The sequence below is a fragment of the Nothoprocta perdicaria genome, unplaced genomic scaffold (assembly GCF_003342845.1).
Source record: "Nothoprocta perdicaria isolate Ctin4 unplaced genomic scaffold, notPer1 scaffold_131, whole genome shotgun sequence".
Lineage (NCBI taxonomy): Eukaryota > Metazoa > Chordata > Aves > Tinamiformes > Tinamidae > Nothoprocta > Nothoprocta perdicaria.
Window position 1 is genome coordinate 531,719 of NW_020454439.1, and position 22,032 is coordinate 553,750.

The window sequence follows — 22,032 nt, forward strand, 5'->3', positions numbered from 1 at the left end:
GCGGCCTGCGAGGCGAGGGGCTCCGCAGCGCGCCGCGTCCCCTCGGCCGGCCCGGCAGCCGGCCCCGGCGCTCCCCTGCTCCCCGCCGGGCTTTATCTCCATGTTTGCTTATGTGCCCAGTGCTTCCGTGCGGGCAGTAAGTGCCTGGTCCGGGTGGTAGCCGCTTGCCCTCCGCTTGCCCCTCTCTTTGCCTCTCTCTGCTGGGATCCCCCCATCTCCTCCTCCAGGTCCTTCATCACTGCAGGGCCTGTTACCTCCCCTTCCCGCTTCCTTCCTCCCCGGGGCTCCTACCCTCGCTGTGACTCTCCTGCTCTTATTTCCCTGCCGTGAAAGCCTCTTTGCCGTCTCATCCCGTGTCCTCGTGATGGGCCCCTTGGTGGGCTCCGGTGCTTTCTTTCCCACAACTTTGTGTTCAGATTCTCCAGCTCAGCCCTTAAGGAGAAAAAAGCCCAGTGTTTGTCAGGTGACACTAAGGGGCACACAAGAATTTAGCCTGTTTTACCTTATTTTCTTTTATTACTGACTTCCTCACCAATCTTTTCCCCCAGTATATCTGTCCATAGGCATTGGCCTGCTCTGCCCGCTTCCTCCAGCAACACACAGGGATACTCTAGTGCTAGTCTGGAAACGCCAGCTCCCTGGGAAAGCTTCCTGGTAGGATCGAGGGGAGTGGGGGCAGGAAATTTCTAGTGACTTGGTAAACTTACATGAGGGCCAAATGCCATTTCTAATGCTGCCCTGCGAATTGGCGCTTTGGCCAAGAGCGAGGCCGTTTCGGGTGGTTTCTCCTCAGGGAAGCACTCAGACACCTCCCTAGGAGCCCGATGTGCGTGTTTTCCTTGGAAAACGCTGGCAGTGACCTGCTGCAGTGCTGAGGATCCATGGTTGGGAGTCTGTGTTGTCCTGGTGCTTGCCTTGTGTCTGTGCTGGTGACTCTACTGGGAAATAGTCTTTTCTCTCTGCTTTGTAATTTCTTCATTTCTCAATATTAGATTGCCCAACTTGCTCTTTACATGTTTCTTAATTGCTTTAGTTCTTAACATGGCATTTTATATCACCGTAATGTATTCGAGATCTCATTTTAGCACTGGACATGGTTGTGTCATGGCGATGTGAGGAATGGATTAGCTTTTTGTAGTGATTTATACACCTTCCTTTAGAGTCCAATGCTAACAGTTTATTTACAGTAGGATCTGGTTTTTTTCTTCACTGAGAAGGTAACTGGAAGAGAGCTTGGAGCTGCTGAACGAGGTTTCTAATCTGAATCACTCCTCTGGAGGAGTCTTTTTCTATCAAGGGGTCACATGGAGAGCAGTTCCTTAGTTTAGGCACCTAAATAAGGCACATGTATGCCACTACTCCAATGAACCATTTAGTTAAACCAGCACAAATTTATCCTTTCCACACCGATTTAAACTTGCCCTATTGCTCGATCCTGTTACCTAGTCTGCCAGGAAACTGAATCTCTTTAATTTTATCATTTAAATTAATTTAAGATCAATTGCTCAGTGCACACCCTTATTTGGAAACTGATTTGAGGGTGGCTTTTTTGATTTCACCTTGCTCTTATTACTATCTTAGAGTCTTATATCCTAGCTATGTTGTTACGAGTATAATAACATTGGGTTCTTTGAAAAAGTTGTTGTGTCAGATATGAATCTCAAGTGTTTTCTTATAGTTTAGATGCCAGCATTTCTGAATGCTGCTGTTCATGGGTTGTGTTTCTCAAGTGGTGTCTGCTTTTGTGTAGCCACACAAAACTAACTTCACACTTCATGGAGGCCCAGCTTAATGATGAGTCACATCCTGGGTGTTAATGGAGAGATGAATTGGATATACCTGGAGTCTTTTTTTTTTTTTTTTTTTTTGGCATTGAGACTGTTTGCTTAATTCTTTCTTTATTTTTCCCAGTGGATGAAGTGGCTTCTCTCCTGTAGTTGCAGCACTGGCACCATCAACAATACACACTGGGAATGTGACGTGGGCGCATTGTCCTAGTGTGAGCTTGTCTGTAGATGACAGGTGGAAACCTGTGTCATTTGTACTGCACTCTTTGGCCAGGATATTTTAACTTGCTGAAGGCAAAATCCACTGGAGTTGCAATTTGGTGGATTAGTGCTGCTCTTTTGCTGTCACGGTGATGCTTCTGTAGGTAATGTACTAACCTGGCCTGTCTTGAAAGGAACAGGCTCACATATGCCATATAATTTTGAGATATTCTCAAGGTAAGCAACTGGTGATTGGAACCATCATTCAGAGGCCTAGTTAAAAGTTGTAGCCTATATATAGTACAAAATTAAACTGTTTTAAATTTTATTGTGGAGACCATTCAGTTCCTCTTCTTATTGAAGTCCTTTAAGAAGTGAGATAGCAAAGATCAAGAAAAATCAATGGCTGGAAAATCTTACAGAGGTCGTGGTCTCCCCTGCTTTTGGATTCTTCTTCAAGTAACTTGCTATTTTATTGTAAGAGATGTTGGTCTTTCTGTCAAAGATCTGCTACCAATGGGCTGTAGGCTGGCCCAAAATGCATTTCAGACCTCCCCTAGACATGATCAAAGGACAATATCTTATAGTGGTAGGATTTTTTTTGGAGCTGATCTGTAGTGCTGTAACTTGTAGGCTTACTTTAGAATAATTACTGAGCTGGTTAGATTTAAACATTCTTTGTATTATATCCAGCAAGTGTAGTTATACAAGGTCTAATCAATACTCGTAATGCTTCTAGTGGGGAAAAATGCTGCTTTAGGAAATGATCCATGTCCTTGGTTGTTTTCTGGTTGTTTTCTTTTTATCTGTAAAACACCTGATGTTACAATGGTGAACTGCTTCACATGGCTAACTTGCTAGCATATAAATAATATTAATCAAAATAAAATCTTTTTTTTTAATAAAATAAACCTAATATTTCACTCTATTTAACACTTCCAAAACTACTCTTCATCCAAGCCTTTAAAAAAAAAAAAAAAAAAAAGGGTGGATGAAGGATATTGTAAAGATGAGAAAGTAATAATTTCATTTTGTGCTTCAGAGAACTGTGGTACAGAGACACAGGGCAGTTAGTGTTGGGTTTGAGATCTCTTAGTGTTTTGTTCTGGAGGTTGCCCTGCCTTCAATAAACAGCACAATTTGATGCAATGCTTCTTTCAGGAAAAATAATAATCTCATCTCTTTCACTCCTCCCCTCCTTTTCTTCCGCCTTATTTTTGAAGTCTGTTTACTATTACTGATTGCTTTAGCAGGTTTGAGATGTTGCTCTAAATCAATACTAACACTGAAGGATCATATACTTCTAATGTCCTTATAGTCATGCAGAAGAAGATGCCAGTCATAGCTTAGTACCCTTGGCTTGTGGTTTTTAACTAGTACTCAAGGGTGATAGAAGATATCTCTTATCCTTAGTTTCATTCGATTTGCTCTAGTCAGTGTTGCTGCACACAAAAAAACTTGGTCTTACTGTGAATGAGAAGCTGGAATTTTTCGTTCACACGTAGGAAGGTGGGATCATGATTACTGATAACTTTGCAGTCAGTGTGGGCACTCTCTGCCTTGACACTGTCCTGGTTTTTGAGAGACACAGGGGCTTTTCTTCTCCCCTTTCCCTGGGAGGCTGCTGGTGATTTTGTTCCTGGGGCCCAGGTGGATGTGACTCGTTCATGTACAAAGTAGACCAAAGTTAGTGTGAGGATTTCATTTAAATGTAAAGCAGGAAGATAAAAGAAATTGGGTCATTAGGAATACGATTTCAGCCACGGCTGAGCTCGAAAATTTCTTGTTTGTGTTTTTCCTTTGCAGCTGACCTAACTTGACTTTTTGTTTTCAGTGTGTTTAAGGTCAGGCAGTGTCTTAACACTGATAGAATTCAAAATTGAGGCTCCTGTTCTGACCTAAGTTCATCTTACTCTGCTCTGTAATTTGAACTTAATTTCACATGTGATTTTTCATGCTCCTTTTCTCTTGCAATAGCAAAGACTGTCATTTATTGGGATTTTATCTATAGTTTGGAGGACTGACTTGAGGTGGGGGAAATTAAGGGTAAGGATTGTAGGAAATGGTTCCTGTTTTGTTGGGATTTAGATGTGTCTGTTTTGGATTTGTGTGAGTTTAACCTTTACAAAAGTGAGCTAACCCATTTCGCTCTGTACCAAATGCGTCTGTTGCAACTGCTGTAGGACAGAACTGATTTAAAACAAAACAAACAAACAAAAACCTTGCTGAATTGGATGTGGAACAAATGTTTTATGAGGTGTAAATTCTCTGCTGTAAGAAGGTTAAGTTTGTCTCTGTTACAGTTATTTGAGCTGAGCAAGAAAAATCACATGCGGATACCTTTCCAGGCTTTCAGGAGGAAGCTCCCCTTGTTTCTGTGCTGCCTCTGGAAGTGCATGGGTGCTTTTTTGCCAATATTTAGGTACCCAAGATAGAATATTTGGGAGTTGTATTGTTTATTGCCAACAGTGTCACAGCACTAGACCATACTAGGAGGCTACTGCACTAGCAGAAGTATGGATGAGCTTAATGCAGACATGCAGTTAGAATATTATCAAATGCAGAACTTGCACCCTTTTTAAAAATTAAGTTTAAAAGGGGATAGCTTTCCCAGAGTAGTGTTTTTTTGCAGGAAATGAGTGCAGGTAATCTCTACACTGCTGAGAATAAACTTTTTCAAAATACGGGACTCCTTGTTATTATGAAATGTTTTAACTCTCTGCTAGCTGTATTGCCAGTCACTCCTGAATAAAACATTAGTATGAGGACAGATAAGGAGGAAGCACTTCAGCATTTAAGCTGTGCTCTTGTGATATATTTGGACATTCCGAAACTCCAGCCTGCTTGCAAGACGAATCAGTGTGACTGTTATCTTTATTTATAAACTGAAGTGGCAAACTGCATTGCCTTGATCAGTTGAGCCCTTGCACAAATAACAAGATAGAAGAAGTGGTAAAATTAGCAAGTTGCTTTGGGAAGCGATTCCAGCTAAAATTGGGTGGTGCTGATTAACATTAGTGCTTTTTTCAGGTGCTGACAAAAGTCATCACTTTCCAAGAGTGACGTGGAAACTTGGTGTGCAAACATTATTGCAGGTAAAAAAATCCTGCTCATCTCTAACAGGTCAATGTGAAGTTACAAGGTGTGATGTGCTAAGTTCTGTTATAAATAGGAGTTTAGTGTCAAAAGCTTCTCCTGAGAGTTTTGTTTGAGGTTGCTTTGCACATCAGATCATCTCTGAATTGGACTCTCACCCTGCACCAGGATTTTCCTGGCAGAGGTTGTTCGGATTGCAGTATTTCAGGCTACTAAATTAGTTTCAGGTAATGTTTTAGTGACTCTGCAGAGTTTTTAGGGAATCAGTTATCTGAAAGAATATTCCTGCTAGGATCAGCAGGGTCTCGGAATTGACCCAGAGCACCACAGAGTTCCCCAGAGTTGTTGGTGTTTGTTCCTGCTGAGTTGCCTTTGATGCAACTCCCTACTGCCTCCCATTTTTGTTCTATAGGAACACAAGGTGGATTTTTCTGTTGTGGCAGCTTGGACATCTAGCAGTGTTTTCTTGATCTCTCTCCCCTGCCTTTCTTCCTGCACCTCCTTGCCTGATTCAAGAAACACATCTTGATCCATATCCTCCTTTGAGGCTGCCTAAACTTTTCATCTTTCTCGTTAGCCTATTCTTTTCTTGTCTTGATTTTGCCCTGCACAGGATGTTGCTCTATCCCAAGGCTGCTTCATCCTCTTTTTTATTTTTTTTTTTTTATTTTTTCTTAAGCAAGGTTATTTATTCTGACAGGTTTTGCCTCAGGTGTATGTGCAGAAAGGACTGAATGCTTGTATAGAGACTTTAGTAAACCTTACTGCCTCCTCTAGAGCAAGCCTTCAATTACTAGGCAGTGCCTGCATGCTTCTGTTTTGTGGAATGAGTTATTGCATTGCTGCAATGACATCTCTCTCATGCTCCGGGACCTTTTGTTGCTCAAGAACAGTAAGGGTAAAGCCGAACTAAGAAGTAATGAAAGGACATTAAAGAATTATTAGAAGAACATGCACAGAGAAATGTGCAGTGGAGCCATGTTCAGACTTACTGGGTGCTCTTCTGAGGTGCACACACTTATGTCATGGAAGTCTTTGTGATTGGAAATGCAAATTAAAGCCATGTTTGGTCATGATAATATGTACTTCAAGTCAATAGAAGCCTAAAATTACAATTCCAAATTATGTTTGTATATTTGGAAATAAGGTGACTGTATGGTGTTTCTGGTTGTCCAGAACAAATCCAGAAGTCTGTTTTTCACTTTTTTTCCAGATGGCAGTTGTGTTGCTGGCGTGTGAAGGGCTGTGTATTCCTTACACAGCTTTATACATTGTTGATCAGAGCTGTAACCTGTAGAACAGAAAGAAGGAAGGGGAAAACGACCAGAGTCCTGAAATCCCGAGTGCAGGCCCTGTCAGGGGAGGAAAGCAGCAACTGTGCAACCTTTGTACCAAATTTGCACAACTTGGTATTAACCTGTTGGCAAATTGTGAATCGACTGTGAGAACAGACCCGAGCTTCTGTTCTGAGCGACTCTCTAAAAGAGCATGCCATGCAACAAATTTCCTATCCAAAGGCAACTTTGGGAAGGAAGGATATGTGGGTATATATGCCTGTTTTTCTCATAGTGAATTGCACTGAATTTAACTCTTCAGAAGATGAGAAGAGCTGAAGTTTTTCACGCTACATCTAACTCAGTATTTCCTTAGTAACACAGGAGAACCGAGCACTATAATTTGTGTAACTTATCTCTTGATGAACATCTTTACTATAATGGAAAGAGGGAAAGAAATATATTCCAGTATTTCTCTTTTAATATTGATAGGAATTCTGAAATAGCTGTTTTTCACAGTAGTTGTGGCTTCATTTTGTTGGGGCGCAGTGGAAAGGTCTGCTGTAGACAGAGGCTCTAGGTTTCTAGTCAAGCATAGTCCTCTACTTGATAGGAAGATTGATACTACTCTTGGTATTAGAATTGGGGTCATTTGCTATGCATCTGTCTAATTTATACTCTGTATGTTTAGTGATCTGAAGCGTTTCTGGACAGAAACATCTGTGATATAAATGTTGTGTGCTCCATTTTCATTTTTTACTTCATGAAAGCAACCCCATGAGGTCAGCTAACCAGATTAATTAATTTACAGGCAAATGCCTGTGTAAATTATCCTCAAAATCCTAAACTGCGAGTGCAGGTGATCGCAGAGACAAAATAAAACAAATTTCTCCTGCCTCTTCCCACCCTGCTTGTATCTGATTAAATATCTAGATTGTATCTTGCAGCTCTACAGGCTAATGAGCAGTGAAGGTAGGTGGTTCTCAACACTTCACTTTGCAGTTACGTGTGCTTTGAAAAGGTGTGTGTTGCTTGCAGGACTTCAGGAAGAGACTTTGGTAACATTTTCTATGGAGCTGCCCTTTCTGGTGAGAAAGGCTGGATGAAAAGTAAATGGACTTCTTTGTGAGAGGGATTTGTTTGCTGTTATGGTTTTAGCATTGGGCTTGGTGCTGACTAAGAGACGTGCCCTTGGAGACCTACTGCAAGACAAAAACTTGCCATGTATTTCGATGTGGTAATATTTTAGGGACGTTTCAATCAATTGATTTTAAAATAAGTATAAAAATAAAAAAAAAAAAATTGTTAGTGCAAAGATGGTGTTTAAATATGTTCCTAATTTTCTTTTGTGAAAATAGCTTTTGAGTACTTGTTTAGCAGGGAGCTGGTTTGATCCATATTGCGTATGTTAAGTAAATAAGCTTAATGGTTGTCTTGCTACAGTGGAGAGGAATAGCAAAGGCTTTAGGGGAGTAAAATTGTTGGGAATCTTCTCAAGGATTGCTATTCTATAAGTAGTAAACGTGCACTGTACATAGTAAATGAGGCACTGTACAAAGGTTAAATTCTGGCTTTTAATACATATGTGTAAATTTTGGAAGCCTCACAGCATAGTCCTTGAGAGACTTTTTTGTTTGTTTTCAGTAGATTTTGTGATATCATAGATTATTAGTGAAACTTGTTTCTTCTGCACAATGTGTTTCTTTTTTCTGTGATGAAATCTGGTCACCTTGTACCTCATGGTGCAGGCAGTGGCAAGAATGCAAGAATGTTTGAAATTAGAAAAGGGATACGATATTTGAAAATCACTAAAGTCACAGTCCTATAAATCTCCACAGTTTCTCTTAAAAAAGAAAAGAAAGAAAAGAAAAGAAAAAAAAAGCTGTTTAGACTCTTGGGTCAGTGCGAAAGCCTTTTCCAGGAGCTACAAGTTCTTATGGGGGTCAGGAATCTAATAAATGGCAGTAACTGGCAGTATAAATAACTATAGCTAGTTTGGAGGTTGTGAACTACCTTCAGATTGATAGTTTGAAAAAAAATAATTATTGGAGTGGGTACATAGACCTTAGAGCTGTGAGGTAGAAGGGCAGTAAGAAAAATAAGAAACCAAATTAAGGTAGTAACCCCTTCAAGGTGGATTCAGGTGTTGTAAAATCAGTGGGTTTAAGCAGACGTTGCTGCGCTGCGAATAGTGATGCTTTTCAGAAGGAAGCCCAGGGACCATCAGGTCAAGACTCCCTTGTGCCTACTCCTGCTAGCGACACTTACAAGGTGAATAATTTGCTAATGTAAAGATTACGACTTCGTGTTGAGCTTTTAATTCACCTGTAGCAGCTTATGCTTCCAGGGCGGGTGCCCTGCTCTTGGCAGTGGCTCATGGGGACTTTTATATTTGAGTGCTGTTTGTTTTCCTGCACGTCGGTATTTCTTAATGTCAGAAGCAATGAGGATCACACCAGTGACTTTATTTTTTTGTCTGCTCTCTATAAAGTTGTAAGCATCAGCAAAATTGGGGTGTATGATTTCAGATAGTCCATGCACTGTTGGCAGTGAGCTCTAAGAGCTTGGCAGTGAGCTCTAAGAGCTTAACCTCTGTGCAGCTTATCAGAGAATTCACGGAAATATTGCTGCAGATTTCTGCGTCTTTTCTTTCTGTGTCTTTCTGTGTCTTTCTAGCTTAGCACTCAGGTCCTCAGGTGAAGGGATATGGAGTAACTACAGCGAACCAGATTTGGCCTTCCAGAGTTCGTTTGTCTATACACTAGGTGATAATATGAAGCTCTACTCCATAAACCTTTTTAGTTTAAGTGTAGTTTTCAAAATGATTTTATGATTTAAGCTCAGAAAGCTTCCTCTCCTAGACACATGAGTGTTTGTGTATAATAAAAGTGCTCAGCAGTGAGCCTCATTTCTCTCTCCCTTTCCTGCAGTCTGAACATCCTATCTTAGTTTAGCAGCTCAGTACAAAAGGCTGCTTAAATGAGCTTTTGAAATTAATCTTATGTAGTGGTCTTAGTCACTTTTTACTCCTATGAGGTTAATGTACTGAATTCCCTTTCTATATGCTGTGCATTAGTAAGCTATAAATTACTTATTTTTCACACATTTATTATTCTGTTGCTTTTTTCCCTTCTGTGTTAACTAATAACTAACTGGAAAAAGCCAATCTCTTTAGTCTAGGAAGTGAGTAATATGATGCTATTATGATTCTGTGTTGAAGCATTTAGCTGCGAAATTCACACTGGAAATCAGCCAAGGGAGAGGCACGTAACGTAGTCAAATCCGAGGATTGTAGCACACATTATCACTCATAAAAGGAAGATATTTTTAAGAAGAGGAAGGCTTGAAAAATTTGATTTCACACATATATGTGAAACAAATCAAAATAACGTTCTTCTGGTGGCTTTTTTTTGTGATGGTCTTATCCTGATGTAAGAACACAGGTTGGTAGGAGAAGTTAAGATATGATGTCAGTGAGGAGTGCTTGGATTTCAAAAGGCAGCGGTAAAGGTGGTAGTTGCAAAGGCACCAGGGCACCTGCACAATTAGGAGAGTCTTAATTAGGGAAGGAAGTTAAATATTGTTATTATCGCAGAGGGGGAAATTCCACCTCAGTCAGGCAGTTGGTGATGGGGCTTGCTTGGAAGAGCGGTGGGCTCTTAGTGGCACCCAGAGAGACACTCAAGTGAGAGCAGTGGCTGTTGCTCTGCCTCGGAAGGAGCATTAGCTTTGGACCTTGTCCATGCTGTAAATTATTGTAAACTTAGTTCCAGGGCACTTGCTGTGCTTGTTTGTTTATTTTTCTTCCACCTGCTTACAGGGTTGTGTTTTTGTTGAGAACTTTTATATGCCATAAAATTTTTCTTTCTTTGCTACCTCAAAATATTTTCTAAAATAGACCCTAATCCAAGGCTACCTTGGTTTTTACAGATTAGGAAAACAGTAATAATCAGTTACTTTTTAGAGATACTACTAGAATTCTACACTTGCAGTTTCTTAACCAGGTTTTCTCTTTCTCATATGGAAGGTTCAAGGAATACTGGATTTAAGGAATCGGAAAGCTGCTTCTCTTTTGGTTTTTAGACCCAGAATGCTTTTTTCTTGCTCTGTATTGCAGTGCTGATCTAGGATCATAGTCCATGCCCATAGGGTGTTCCCTGCACAATCTTTTGCTGGCAGTGAGGGTAAGTGGCCGATAGCAGATCTTTGCTCGTTTCTCCTGACATGTGGGACTCCACCAGTGTCGGTACCGTAGCAAGTTTGACTTCTAGAATTTGAAGAAGAGAAACACAACCGAGAACTGATCTACATTTCGTTTCAGTGTGGTGGTAATTATGCCTACGTGTTCTTTAGATAAGTCAGTTTGCTCTAATTATAGAAATGCAGAAAGGCAAAGTTAAAATACAAATGGATTATGGTTTAACATGGATATTTTTCAGGTGTATGTTTTATAGAATATATTCATTAAATAATTACTTTTCTACCTAATTTTTCAATAAGTTGTTGCTCCTTTTTTCATTAAAATATATATACAAAAAAAGATACAGAAGCAGTTTGTGTCCATGATTGAAATGAGACAGTACTTTTTGTTTATATCATCCTAACGAAAATGAAAATATTTTTTAGTGTTTTTCATTCAGAGCTTGAGATTTAAATGTTTAAGAGTGGTGAGTGGTAAAGGAATGTCATTGCAATAACATTACAATAGTAATTCTCTCAATATTAGCTGTTTTTAAGGACCAAGGGAGAGAAGAGAGAACCAAGTCCTGCATTTTTTTTTCCCATAAGTTACTAAATCTTGGACACAGAGTGAAATCTTGAGTGGAACATGTAACAATCCACATGTGGTTGTGGCAAAGCACATATTCAATACTGTAGGTGCTGAAGGAATGTATTTTCCACTGCCTAAAGATCAGAAACAAATAGTACGATTCATCTGACGTACAGTAGCCTTGAAGTTTTGGGAGGCTCATGTAATCCTTGTCCCTTAGGCTCCATTATAGGACAGGTTCACTGTAAGATGGTACATCTGTTTTGTGCACTTCCTTTTTCTTTTTTACCCTCTCGTTATTGGTGCATGTTCTTGCGCTCATAAGGTGACATGCAAGAAGGGGATGTTTACTTACCCCCAAAATGAATGTAAACATGTATTTATCAAAGATAAAAACATACTTCCCCAAAATACCTTGGGATTTTAGATTACTCATAATGGAATTTTGAGTCTGGAGGAGCTTGGCGATAACAAAAGAAAAATAGCGGGTTTAGTAGCTTCTGATGAATCTTAGGTGACGTTCCTCGGGAGGTTTGTTCAGCAGTGAGGTTTTGCAGGACGCTTGAAGTGGATTCCTGGATTTTGAATTGCTTTCTATAGAGAAGAAACCCTTTGTAGTAGGGTAGCGGCTGCTGCTCAGAAGGGTTCCTCCTGTGAGTAAATCTGTTACGTTGCTTATCAGCCTCAGGTTTTTGTTTTCAGTTGTGCTAACCAGGGTACCTACCGTTCTGTCCTTGCACAGCTTTAGGCAGCTTCAGGCACAAGTGGTTGCAGGGTGTTGCTTCATAAAATTCTCTTCTTTAGCTTTGGTATTGCAGGTCTCATCATGAATTTCTCACCATTGTGAATGAAAAGTGTTTTGATTAAATCATTGATTTCACATCTTCTCGTCTGTATTAATAAAGCTGATTGGACTGTGCATATAATGTATATGTATTTTCTTTTCCTTCTGCAGGTTACCTTCCTGGAAAGCATTGCTTTTTGTATGTAAAGATCATCTCTTGAGTTACTGCAGCTGAGTTTAGAATGTTACTTTACTTGTGAATCTGATGGAGGAATAACCAGATCTCAGACTGCTGCACTGGAAGACTTTACAGGAAATACAAAATGTCATCGAATAGAAGTCAGAACCCACATGGACTTAAACAGATTGGTCTGGACCAGATATGGGACGACTTAAGAGCTGGAATTCAACAGGTTTACACCAGACAAAGTATGGCAAAATCCAGATACATGGAACTCTACACGTATCCTAACTCCTAAGCCAGTTGGTACTTCCACTGTTGTTAGATGATTTTTTTAATGTTTTCAAACTTAAAATTGTTTCATAACTAGTTGATTTATACTGGTTTCTAAGCATATATTTTTGCTTTGAAGATTTTCTGGCAGATGGGCAGAAACATTCTGTTTTCTGGAAAACTGTCTTTATAGCTATGTTTACCTCTGAATTTCAGGTTTGATTGCACTCAACTCTGACAGAGCAGATATCTAAGGGTTTTTTTATTAACAATTTTAATTTTGAATACACGGTACACCAAATATTACGTACACCAAACATTTGTACAAAAGGTGAATCAAAACGAAGTATAATTTCTTTTTCCTTTCTATGTTAATGGTCTTTGGCATTATGCTGGAGGTCTTATTTATAATAATGCCCAGTTACCTTAAAGTACATTTTCTTGTCAGCCTTATAGTTGTCCTTTTCTCTGCAGAATTACTTGAGTTGACTTTATAATTTTCCAGATGAGGTGAGGGTGTGCCCATTGGCTCTCACTTGAATTTCCTGCTTGTATCTGGGAGCTGTTTAAGCTTCTCGGCAGCTCCTGTACTGGGGATTAAGATACAAAAATGGCACTGTGTTCGTGCTCGTGTGCTCAGGCTGAATTACTCTATGGAAAATTTCAGGAAACTTGTTTCTGACAGGAGCATTTAGGACCTTGCATCACTGGTTTTTAAGGAGCGGTAACGCCTCTTGCTGTGTTAAAGTTTCGGCGTATGGCTTGAGGACTTGGTTTGGAGCGTGAGAAATCCTACTTCTGTGCTCCACCTATCAGGCAGCATGTAAAGAGATTTGATGAAAAAGAAGGTGAAACTGCAGTGTGAAGCCACAACGGGGTGAAATCCCTCAGCTCTCCTCCTTTTGCATCTGTTGGTCATTGTTTGTTCTCAGAACTGTGTTTTTCTCAGGAGAGTGAGTACTGCTAAAGGGTGAGGGTGTTGATGATAACAGCAAAGTAAAGAGGTACATAATAGAAGAATATTCACTATATGCCTTCTCTTAAGTAGTTAAGAGGTTTGGCCCTTAATTTACTTTTATATAGTGTGTGTTTTGGTTTTATGGGCCCTTTTTTAAAGGTTATTATGATGTTTAAGTTAACCCCTAAAATTCATGTTGCTGCTGGTTTGGAATTTCATATCAAATTTGAGTCCACCGTAAATTTTTTTAAAGGTCAGAGCTTTTTATGAAAGAAACTGTTGATGGTTATAAAACAATTCTGTAGTTCTCCGGACTCCCTAAGTGGAGGAGAGGAGTTTGTATCCTGGATGTGGAGTCTTGGAGTGAATGTGTGATCTTCTCTGTACGTGTGGAGTCGATGCCGCTAGGGAAGATAACGCACACGGTCTGCAGAACGTTTGTGAGACACCTCCTGAGTAGGCATGGGCACACGAAATACTCTTGGGTTTAGAGTCAGAATATTCCCAACAACTTGCAAGCCCCATTTCTTTAAGCACTAGGTCTGTTGCTGCTCTTGACAAAGCGAAATGAATCTGCAGTAGTTGAGTGTGTGCTAGAAGCAAAAGTGCAGCAGATGATGTGAGGGATTTTTCTTTTTCTGCAAAGTACTTTTAACATTTAACTCCTGTCCTTGAGTTCTGTCAAGCAGTCCAGCTGAATACTAAGTACATCTTACAATGGCACTGGTGTGGGGTTTTTTTTCTCTGCTTTTGATGTTTCCAAATATCTGTGGGACAAAGTTGTAAAAGGGGTATATTGTCTATTACCTACTCACTTTCTTCTAGTTGCTGCTTCGGCAGCCGTTGTTGGGCCAGAAACTTAGGACAATTTCTGTTGGGCCAGAAACTTAGGACAATTTCTGTTGGGCCAGAAACTTAGGACAATTTCTGTTGCTTCCATAATACATCGCCTAATTTTAGTAAATAAGCCGTATTTTGTGACTAATTTATTAGTTTGATAACTCAGAATATTTGAAATTAGTTAGGCCAGCAGTTTTGAATCAGCTTGACAGATAGGAATCCTATTTTGCATCTTACATTAAGTGCATGTTCGAAGCTGTGCTTTGAAGAAAGTTATTCTTTATTCTCACAACCTGTTAGATGTAGTATGTGTAGGGTATTTACTAAGCGACCACACAAAGAGAGTCTAAAAGATTGTCAGATTTTATTTCAGGGGATTCTCGCTGTAGAGCAGCTTGCTTTGGAAAGCAAGAGAGACTGGTGTCAGCTCCAGCTGTAATGGATTTGCAGACCAGCCCTCCTTAGGGGAATGTCGAATGTGGCTGCAATTTGGAAACTTTGTGCTCTAGACAGCCTAATCACTTCCTCATCCTTTTTTTATCCTCTCTTTTTCTGTCGGGCTGTTGTTCCTCAAGTGGATTCTATTTCTCCTCTATAATTTAGAAGAGGAGGAGAACCATGCATACAAACAAACGTGCTTTCACTTCTCTGTCTGCTCTCAAAGTTTCAGGCAGAGTTGATTGGAAGTGCGGAAGTTTCCCACCTGTCTGTATCAAGCAGTGGCATCCTGTATTTCGAAATAGCTAAAACCTGGGCGTTTGTACTCAAGTGAATCTGAAAATGAAGGGAGGTAACTGTGCCATTGAGACAGCTTAGACATCTGCCCCATCTTCACTGCTTCTCTCCCCTCAGCCCTCACCAGGGCCTATTTTTGTGTGGCACTAAATTCAGGCATTTTTCAAATGCAAACCGGAGTTTATATTTAACTCTTTTGCCTTGTTTTGCTTTTATTTTTTTTCTTTTATCTCAGCAGGAGCAAGTGGCTGTGATTATTCCAGAGGTTTTCTAGTTTCAGGAAAACTGAAGGGAGACAAACAAAAAGAAATTTGTTTCTAAATGCTGATTCTAAGGATTCTCGCCCCTTCTCTGTATGCATTCTAGATTGATTTGCACTTCTTGTTATAAGAGTGCCTTTTCTGGCAGCGAGAAATCCCTGAGCATCCCTCAACGTTGCCTAGTACTCCATTTACTTTTTGCTTCCTTATGCCCTGTTAACTGTGCCAGAATGTGTAACCAGAAGAGCGGACCATTATAGAAGTTGTGGTATTTTTTGCTTACCACTCCTTACAAGATTATGAAGGTCAGTATGCTAAAATTATCTTCTGAGGTATGTTCTTCATATGCATTTCCTACTGCGAACTGAAGACTTATGTATAGAAACAGGATTCCTCTAGAACAGTGCTTAGTGTGGAATAAATGAGCTTCTTTTTTTTTCTTCCCATGTGGAAGATTCACAAAGTCCTTTATTCTGATGTTTTTCTGTCACTTGCCCACCCAGATAGTTAAGCTATTTCTAGTACTGAAGGGTCCAGTATCTCCTGCAATAATAACATGTTACGACAGGCCTTATTTCTAGCTAGAACTGAATTACACACCAAGCACTGACAACGTGCAGAAAAAAGAAACACTCCAGGAGGTGAACTAGCTTTCTGGAGGTGGTAGACCTAAATCATTAATGCTATGAGGGAGTGGGTTTTCCTTCAGTAGAAAGTACATTAGAGGTTGTTACCAAATGTCTGTGTTGCAAAAGCCTCTGGAGCTCTCGGGAGGAAAAACGGCAGCTCTTGGTAGGCTGCGGCTGGGAGCAGCGACTCTGCTGTCCAGTCATTTCTTGTACCTGAAGCGAAGGGAGAAGCGGGAGGGAGCACCGAGCTTGGGTGCAGCAAGGTGTGAGCTTCCGTCCTGAGCCACTGGCAGGAAGCACATTACTTCAGGAGGACTATTCATGGTGTAATACCAGCATGTTGGCGAGTCACGTGCCGTTGCGGCTGCCTCTTCTGAAACTAAACAATTTGATAAAATCCTTGCGCCACTTGTTTTGGTTTTGTTTTTTCTTTGACAATTTTTCACACTAATTATATAGTAAGTTTGCAACATTTTCCTCAGAGGATGTCTGAAAGGATGAATTGAGATTTACATAATTTGGATGTAAATTCTGCATTGGAGAGAATGAAAGGAGTTGGAGAATCTTTTTTTATATCTTAAAGTGATACTCAGACCAGCTGATAGAATATCAGAAAGGCTTCATGCATGATATGAAACTACACAACTTTCAATGCCTTACATAAATATGAGTAAATTTTTGAAACGCCTTTCTTTAAGCACACTTGAACTTTTAATTTCATTTTGAAATACCAAGGTGAACTTTGTGGCATAAGCTCATGATTTCACTTCACTGTCTTGGCTATCAGAACATAATCTGATAAATGTTATTTTTAAGAAATTTTACACCATCCTGAACACAGCAGTGTCTTTGTTCAGTTTTAATAGTTAAAGCCTAATTGGGAAAAAAAAGAAACTTTAAATATTTTTAGTGATATTCATTAATAATGAATAAGACTTCTATTTACATGAAACAGGGAGCTGTCTTTAATTTTTTGGATGAGAGAAGATGCTGATGAAGAGCTGAGAAGTGAACACTACTGCAGAAGGGTTGGTTTTGTTACTAAAAACGTGTCTGCAATGTTCAGAATGACTTTGAAAGGCTTTTGTTGTTGTCTACATAGAAGCCTCAGTGTCAGTTTTAGAGATTCCTTTAACACATTCAAGTAGCAGTGTTTGGCTCACTTAAAGTTATTAAACTTTATGTAAAACTTTGAAGGAAAATGGCTACACTTATGAGAAAGCTTTCTCGACTCGCACCACTAAGTTGGATTCTTCAGCTCTGGTTATTTTTGTTTTGTTGCTGACAGTGTTGTCAATAACTTCTGAAAACATTATTGATTATTTTAAAATACTTTTCAAAAGTATTATATAAAAAAAAGTCTGGTGAACATCAGGTTGTTCATTCCCATTTTGCGTGCCATCTTTTACCTGCATCTAAACTTGTTTGGGTTGGTTCAGGTTTTGTGATGAAGTGGTAGTTACTGATGATGCTTTTCACGGAGTGCCAGTAAGTGCTGCGATGAGGGCAGGTTATTTAACCCGTGCCCTAAGAGGGGGCAGGTTGCTGAGAGCGCTATGAGCGAGGAGCAGGGGGAAAGGTGGAGTTAAACAGTGAGTGATGAAGGGTAGCGTGCTTGCAGATGGGAAGAGCTGGAGGACCTGGGATAGCCCAGTCCCTGGTGATACGGAATGCAGAAATGCAAATATCATTCTTGCTTCCTCGTTGCAGAGATTTGCTGGTACTTAGGCACTGCAGTGTATTTGCTTCCAGGGTGGGCTGTGCTCTTCCTACATGGAAGAGATTGCGGGGAGTTTGGGCAGTGCTGGTTTTAAACCTGGGAAGCTGTTCGGATTTCCTCAGAGATGAGTTTGCTCTGAGCCTTCCTTTCACTTTAGTGTCAGATTGTCCAAGGTCACTTTGGATACATCAGAGCAGCCTCCCCTGTCTTCTAGGATTAATCCTGTTTAGGTTCCACGTGGTATTTTGTAGCATCTCTTTTGTGCCGGTTAGTGCTTTTAAGGAATGCCAAATTAGAAATAAATGTGTTTATATGTTCTAAGAGTGCTCCATTGGCAGTAGCCTGCCTTTGCACTTCATATTTTTGTGCCTAGAAATGCAGGTATAACTGCAGGTATGGTTTTGTGTCTATTTATAAAGTTTACTGCTTTGGTTCCGAAGAGCTGCTAAATATGTTTTTAAGTAGTGCAGTTGATTCTGTTTGGTTAATGGTTCTGTGTTTGATTTATTTTATTTTTTTTCTTCCCTGTATTGCTCGCTGGCTGTTCTACCTGCTGTTTATAGGTACCAAGAATATTCAGTGAAAAACCAATTTCAGATGATGCAAACTACTTTAAACTTGAAAGCAACATATGCTAATGGTGACTCAGACTTTCTGGCATAAAGATATACACTTTATATATGGTGTGCTTAAAAATCTGTATTTTCCTGCAACTTGAATCTTCTCTGCTTTTCCTTTGAGTTTATGCTGTGGAGATGGCAAAAGGAAATTATCTAGAGGCCTTTGAATGATTTCTGCTGCACCTGGTTTCTTGACTCTCCAAGTAAGGTAACATGAGTTTAGGTCTGCTTGGATGCAGAGAGCAGTTCCCTCCATCTTTCTGTTAAATGCTGATTGCTTAAAAACAGTGTAAGAGAAAATTGTATAAAAACCAAAAATGTAAGAAACCTCCATGTTTGAAGCGCCTCTTCTGAAAATAGTTTATTTTGGCAACCGCTTGTTTTCAAAAACTTTGCACAAATTTCCATTGTCTGTGGCTCGTGAGACCTTAGAAAAATCCACGCATCCGTGTCCGCTTCCCTTAGAGGCCTTATTTAGGCACGAGGTGACCACGTGTGCCGTAATTTGCAGGGCATGATCTGAATTGAAATTTTAATCCCAACGAAGAAAACATGCAAGTCACGCTAAATGTAGAGAGCCTGGCTGTTTATATTACGGGTCGTTTTACAGCACTGTACAAATTCCATGTGCTTTTTCCCACCCGATTTCGCTATCCATGTTTGAGTTCAGTGCCCTCGTCCTGGCCTCGCTCGTGCCTGAAGGAAAGCGCCTTTCGCGGGAGCGCGGCTGACCCCGGCTCCTGCCCGCGGCCGGTTCCCCAGGTGCCCATCCCGAGCACAGCCTTGAGTCATTTCTTCACTAGACATGTGAAATAGCCACGCGATGCCTGAGTGTGACCTCGTTTAAAACGCTCAACATAATCGGTGGAAAAAACCTAGTTAGGAGGTGGCTTCCTGCGGTGTCTTGCTCTGTGCTTGGCTGGAGCTTTGTTGTTTGGGCTTCCCTTTTGGCTTTACATGTCTGACTCATTCCACTGCTGTCACGCTTTTTAGTAAAATGTAAGGAAAAAAATGGGAACTCCGATGACCTTATGAAAAGGCAGCCAATTGTTTACCTCTAGAAGAGCAGATTTCTTTATAAAAGGGGACCCCTAAAAATCAGGGGCCAGTGTGAAAGCGTTATTTTCCCTATCAGTGTACAGTGTGCTGTTAGTTGAATTTTGGCACGTGTGGGTGGACTGGTTGCACTGAGGACAGTCTTGGTGCTTCCCAGCCGGCCTTTTGATCTGCGCAGGAGGCTTCCGCGCTGCCGCCGTCGGAGTGTTTTCCACTTCCTCTGTGCTGACACAGGAGTTTGCTCAGCAGAGTAGGGGGGAAAAGGGAAAATGGTTACTTGCAACCTCAGTCACTTCCCCAAACCGAATCGCTGTTTGCACAAGTGCTTGTGCTGCTTGAAAAGCAGGTGGCCGGCCTGGGGGAAAGGCCCTGCCGGTGGGATGAGCATCAGCATCGTTCCCTTCATTGGGAATGATCTCCTGCGAGGCCATCGCTTACTTGGGAATTTTGTTGTCTTTCGCACTGTCCGACTTTAGCAACTGAGTCAAGATTGTCAAAGTCATTGTAAATGGATTAGAGTACTGGATACTAAGGTGGTAATATTATTTTTAGAGCAGTTTTGGGATGCTTTTTGTGCTGCATTTTAGAGTTTCAAAAAGGAATGAAGTTTTGGAAGAGATTTCTTCTGAAATTGCACAATGTAGAAGTGTAATCTTCTACCTTACATTAAATCATTTAAATTAAAATTTGATTTCTCTATTTTATAGGAATGGTATAGAATTTTGAAAGAAAATGATCTTGACCTGCCCTGCCAGTAGGTGCTAGACCATGTCTCAAGGTTGGCAGGTAGAAGCTGGGAGCAGCAGCGCAGCTTCCCCCTAATACAGAGTGGTTCGTTAATAAATTAATTGCCACTTATAGTAACGCATGAGGCAGAATTGTGCTGGCGCTGCCAAAGATGCTTCCTCACGACTGCTGGGATATTACACGGCTTCCATATAGGGCAGCAATTGAGATGAGTTTGCTTTGTGCAACCCGCAAATCCTTCTGAGAGGATTTTCCTCGTGGTTTGTGGCCGGCCTGCGATGTGCTTTGCTGTGAATGGCACAATTCCCATTTTGCTGGCTTCCCTTGTGCTGCTGGTTTGCTTTAGCAGGTGGGCACACAGGTCGAAACAAGGTGTGCGAGAGCTTTCTTGTATGCATAACATACATGTATAATACGTGTTAAAATCAAGCCAGCTGCTCTGAGAGACCTCCAGCCAGGCAGAAGCAGCCACGTGCAAGTTAGATTTGACTTGCATAAAGCAGGTCTGAAAGGGAGCGTTTCAGAAGCACCGTGCTGGGTAGCTGGGCTCGCACTGGGATGACCAGCAGGGAAAGCTGTTCCTGTGCCTGGCCTGTTTTCCAGCCCAGCTCTGAGGAAGCTGCTGGCACTCGTGGGGAAAAGATCCTAGTCTCTCAGTGTCTAATAGTCTCCAAGTGTTTTGGTAGAAAAATGTATGGGATTGAGCAGAAGGAGTGTATCTTTCAACCTTGGTGTTTTATTATTCTGAAGATGGGTGGGATCGTTCTTTAAGGAGACCGGGAAAGATGCTTTCATCTGGAACTACTGCAGAAACTGCAAGGATTACCCTATTTTGGCACTGGTTGAAAAGCCACCTGGGGACAGGGGAGCTGAGGGAAGGAGGAGGCAGCGCTGACAGCTTGGTACTCGTGAGCCAGAGCCCTGAATTCCTCATTTAGTGATGGGGAGGCTCTCCATGCACGATACGTGCACACAAATTAAGTGCCTTAAGCCTTGAGGTAAATTCCGCTCTCGTCTCTGGAAGAGGGTTATATGCTAAGTTGTTATATGCTAGAACGTGACTAAAATGAGGAATTCTGGGATGGAAGCATCAATGGCAAAAGGAAGGACGATGCCAGGAAAGTTGGACAAACAAGTAGCCAGCTAGGACATAAGTGACTGGTGGAGAATAAAGCTTTGGTTGCCAACCACAAATTGAGATTTTACATTATTGATTAATAGTATGGGGAAACAAATTGCTTGTCATCTAGAAGGGGCAACAGGTAGGGCTTAAATGTGCACTTTTCAACGAGAGGGGATGTTAAGCCTAGAATGTTATCCTGTTGGACACAGTGAGAAGACTTTCCTTCTACACAGTGTGGAGTGCATGCTCATCTGAAAATTCAGTTTAAGGATCTAACTTATATATGAAGCCATCAGTGTAATTTTAAAAGAAATTGGAAGAGAGTTATTTTTTTTTTTTTTTAAGATTTTTTTTCTCTTTCTGGAGATCTATTGTTCCAAGACTACAAATAAGTCTGTTTATAAAAACTCCTAGCATATTGTGTATTTTGTTTTTCTAATTCCCTCGGTATTTAATTTTGCTTTAAATTTTTAACTTAGTGTGCTGACCTTTCTGAAGGGAAAAGTAAAAAAACAAATCTCAGCAAGACACTGATTCCTAATATACAGCATACAGTGGCGAAAGTCTGTCTGGCACTGAGTGCCTAGTCCAGGGATTAAACAACAGGTTCTGGGTCAGTAAGTCCCGTCAGTAAGAAGGGCAGTGCCTGGTAGCTCCGTTCTTCTGTGATGCTTGTTTGCTGAGCAAGGCACTTTGGTGATCTTTGCAGTAACATGCAAGTCCTGATCCAGCCTATTCTGAGGACTGCTAAATTGGTTTCTGCTTTGTTGAGTTCTTTTTAGGACACTCAACTACATCAGATAAATTGAAGTTGCATCTTAAAAATAAGCTTACCCGCAAATCCCACCACTTTTCTTTGGTCCTGTTGTTGAGTACAGAGTCAGGTAAGTTTAATTTGCAGTGTAGTGTCCTCGCAGTGTGAAATGTTCCTGTTGCTGATAATTCTGCTCTAACTTTTTTTTTTTTTTTTTTTTTTT

At 40.7% G+C, this 22,032-nt stretch overlaps 1 protein-coding gene across 2 annotated transcripts in view; it reads left to right on the plus strand.

Moving 5' to 3' along the window:
- Positions 1–85: 85 nt before the first annotated feature.
- CUL1 (cullin 1) overlaps positions 86–22,032 on the plus strand; it is a 45,706-nt gene continuing 23,759 nt past the window's right edge. Inside the window, exons 1-2 of one of the 2 annotated variants that reach the window (XM_026033694.1) lie at positions 86–136; positions 12,085–12,376. In XM_026033694.1, coding sequence (XP_025889479.1) covers positions 12,237–12,376 — 140 coding nt within the window. In that variant the 5' untranslated portion in view covers positions 86–136; positions 12,085–12,236. Of the gene's footprint in view, positions 137–5,062; positions 5,084–12,084; positions 12,377–22,032 lie in introns of those variants that run through there. The other variant, XM_026033696.1, reaches the window with a different exon arrangement.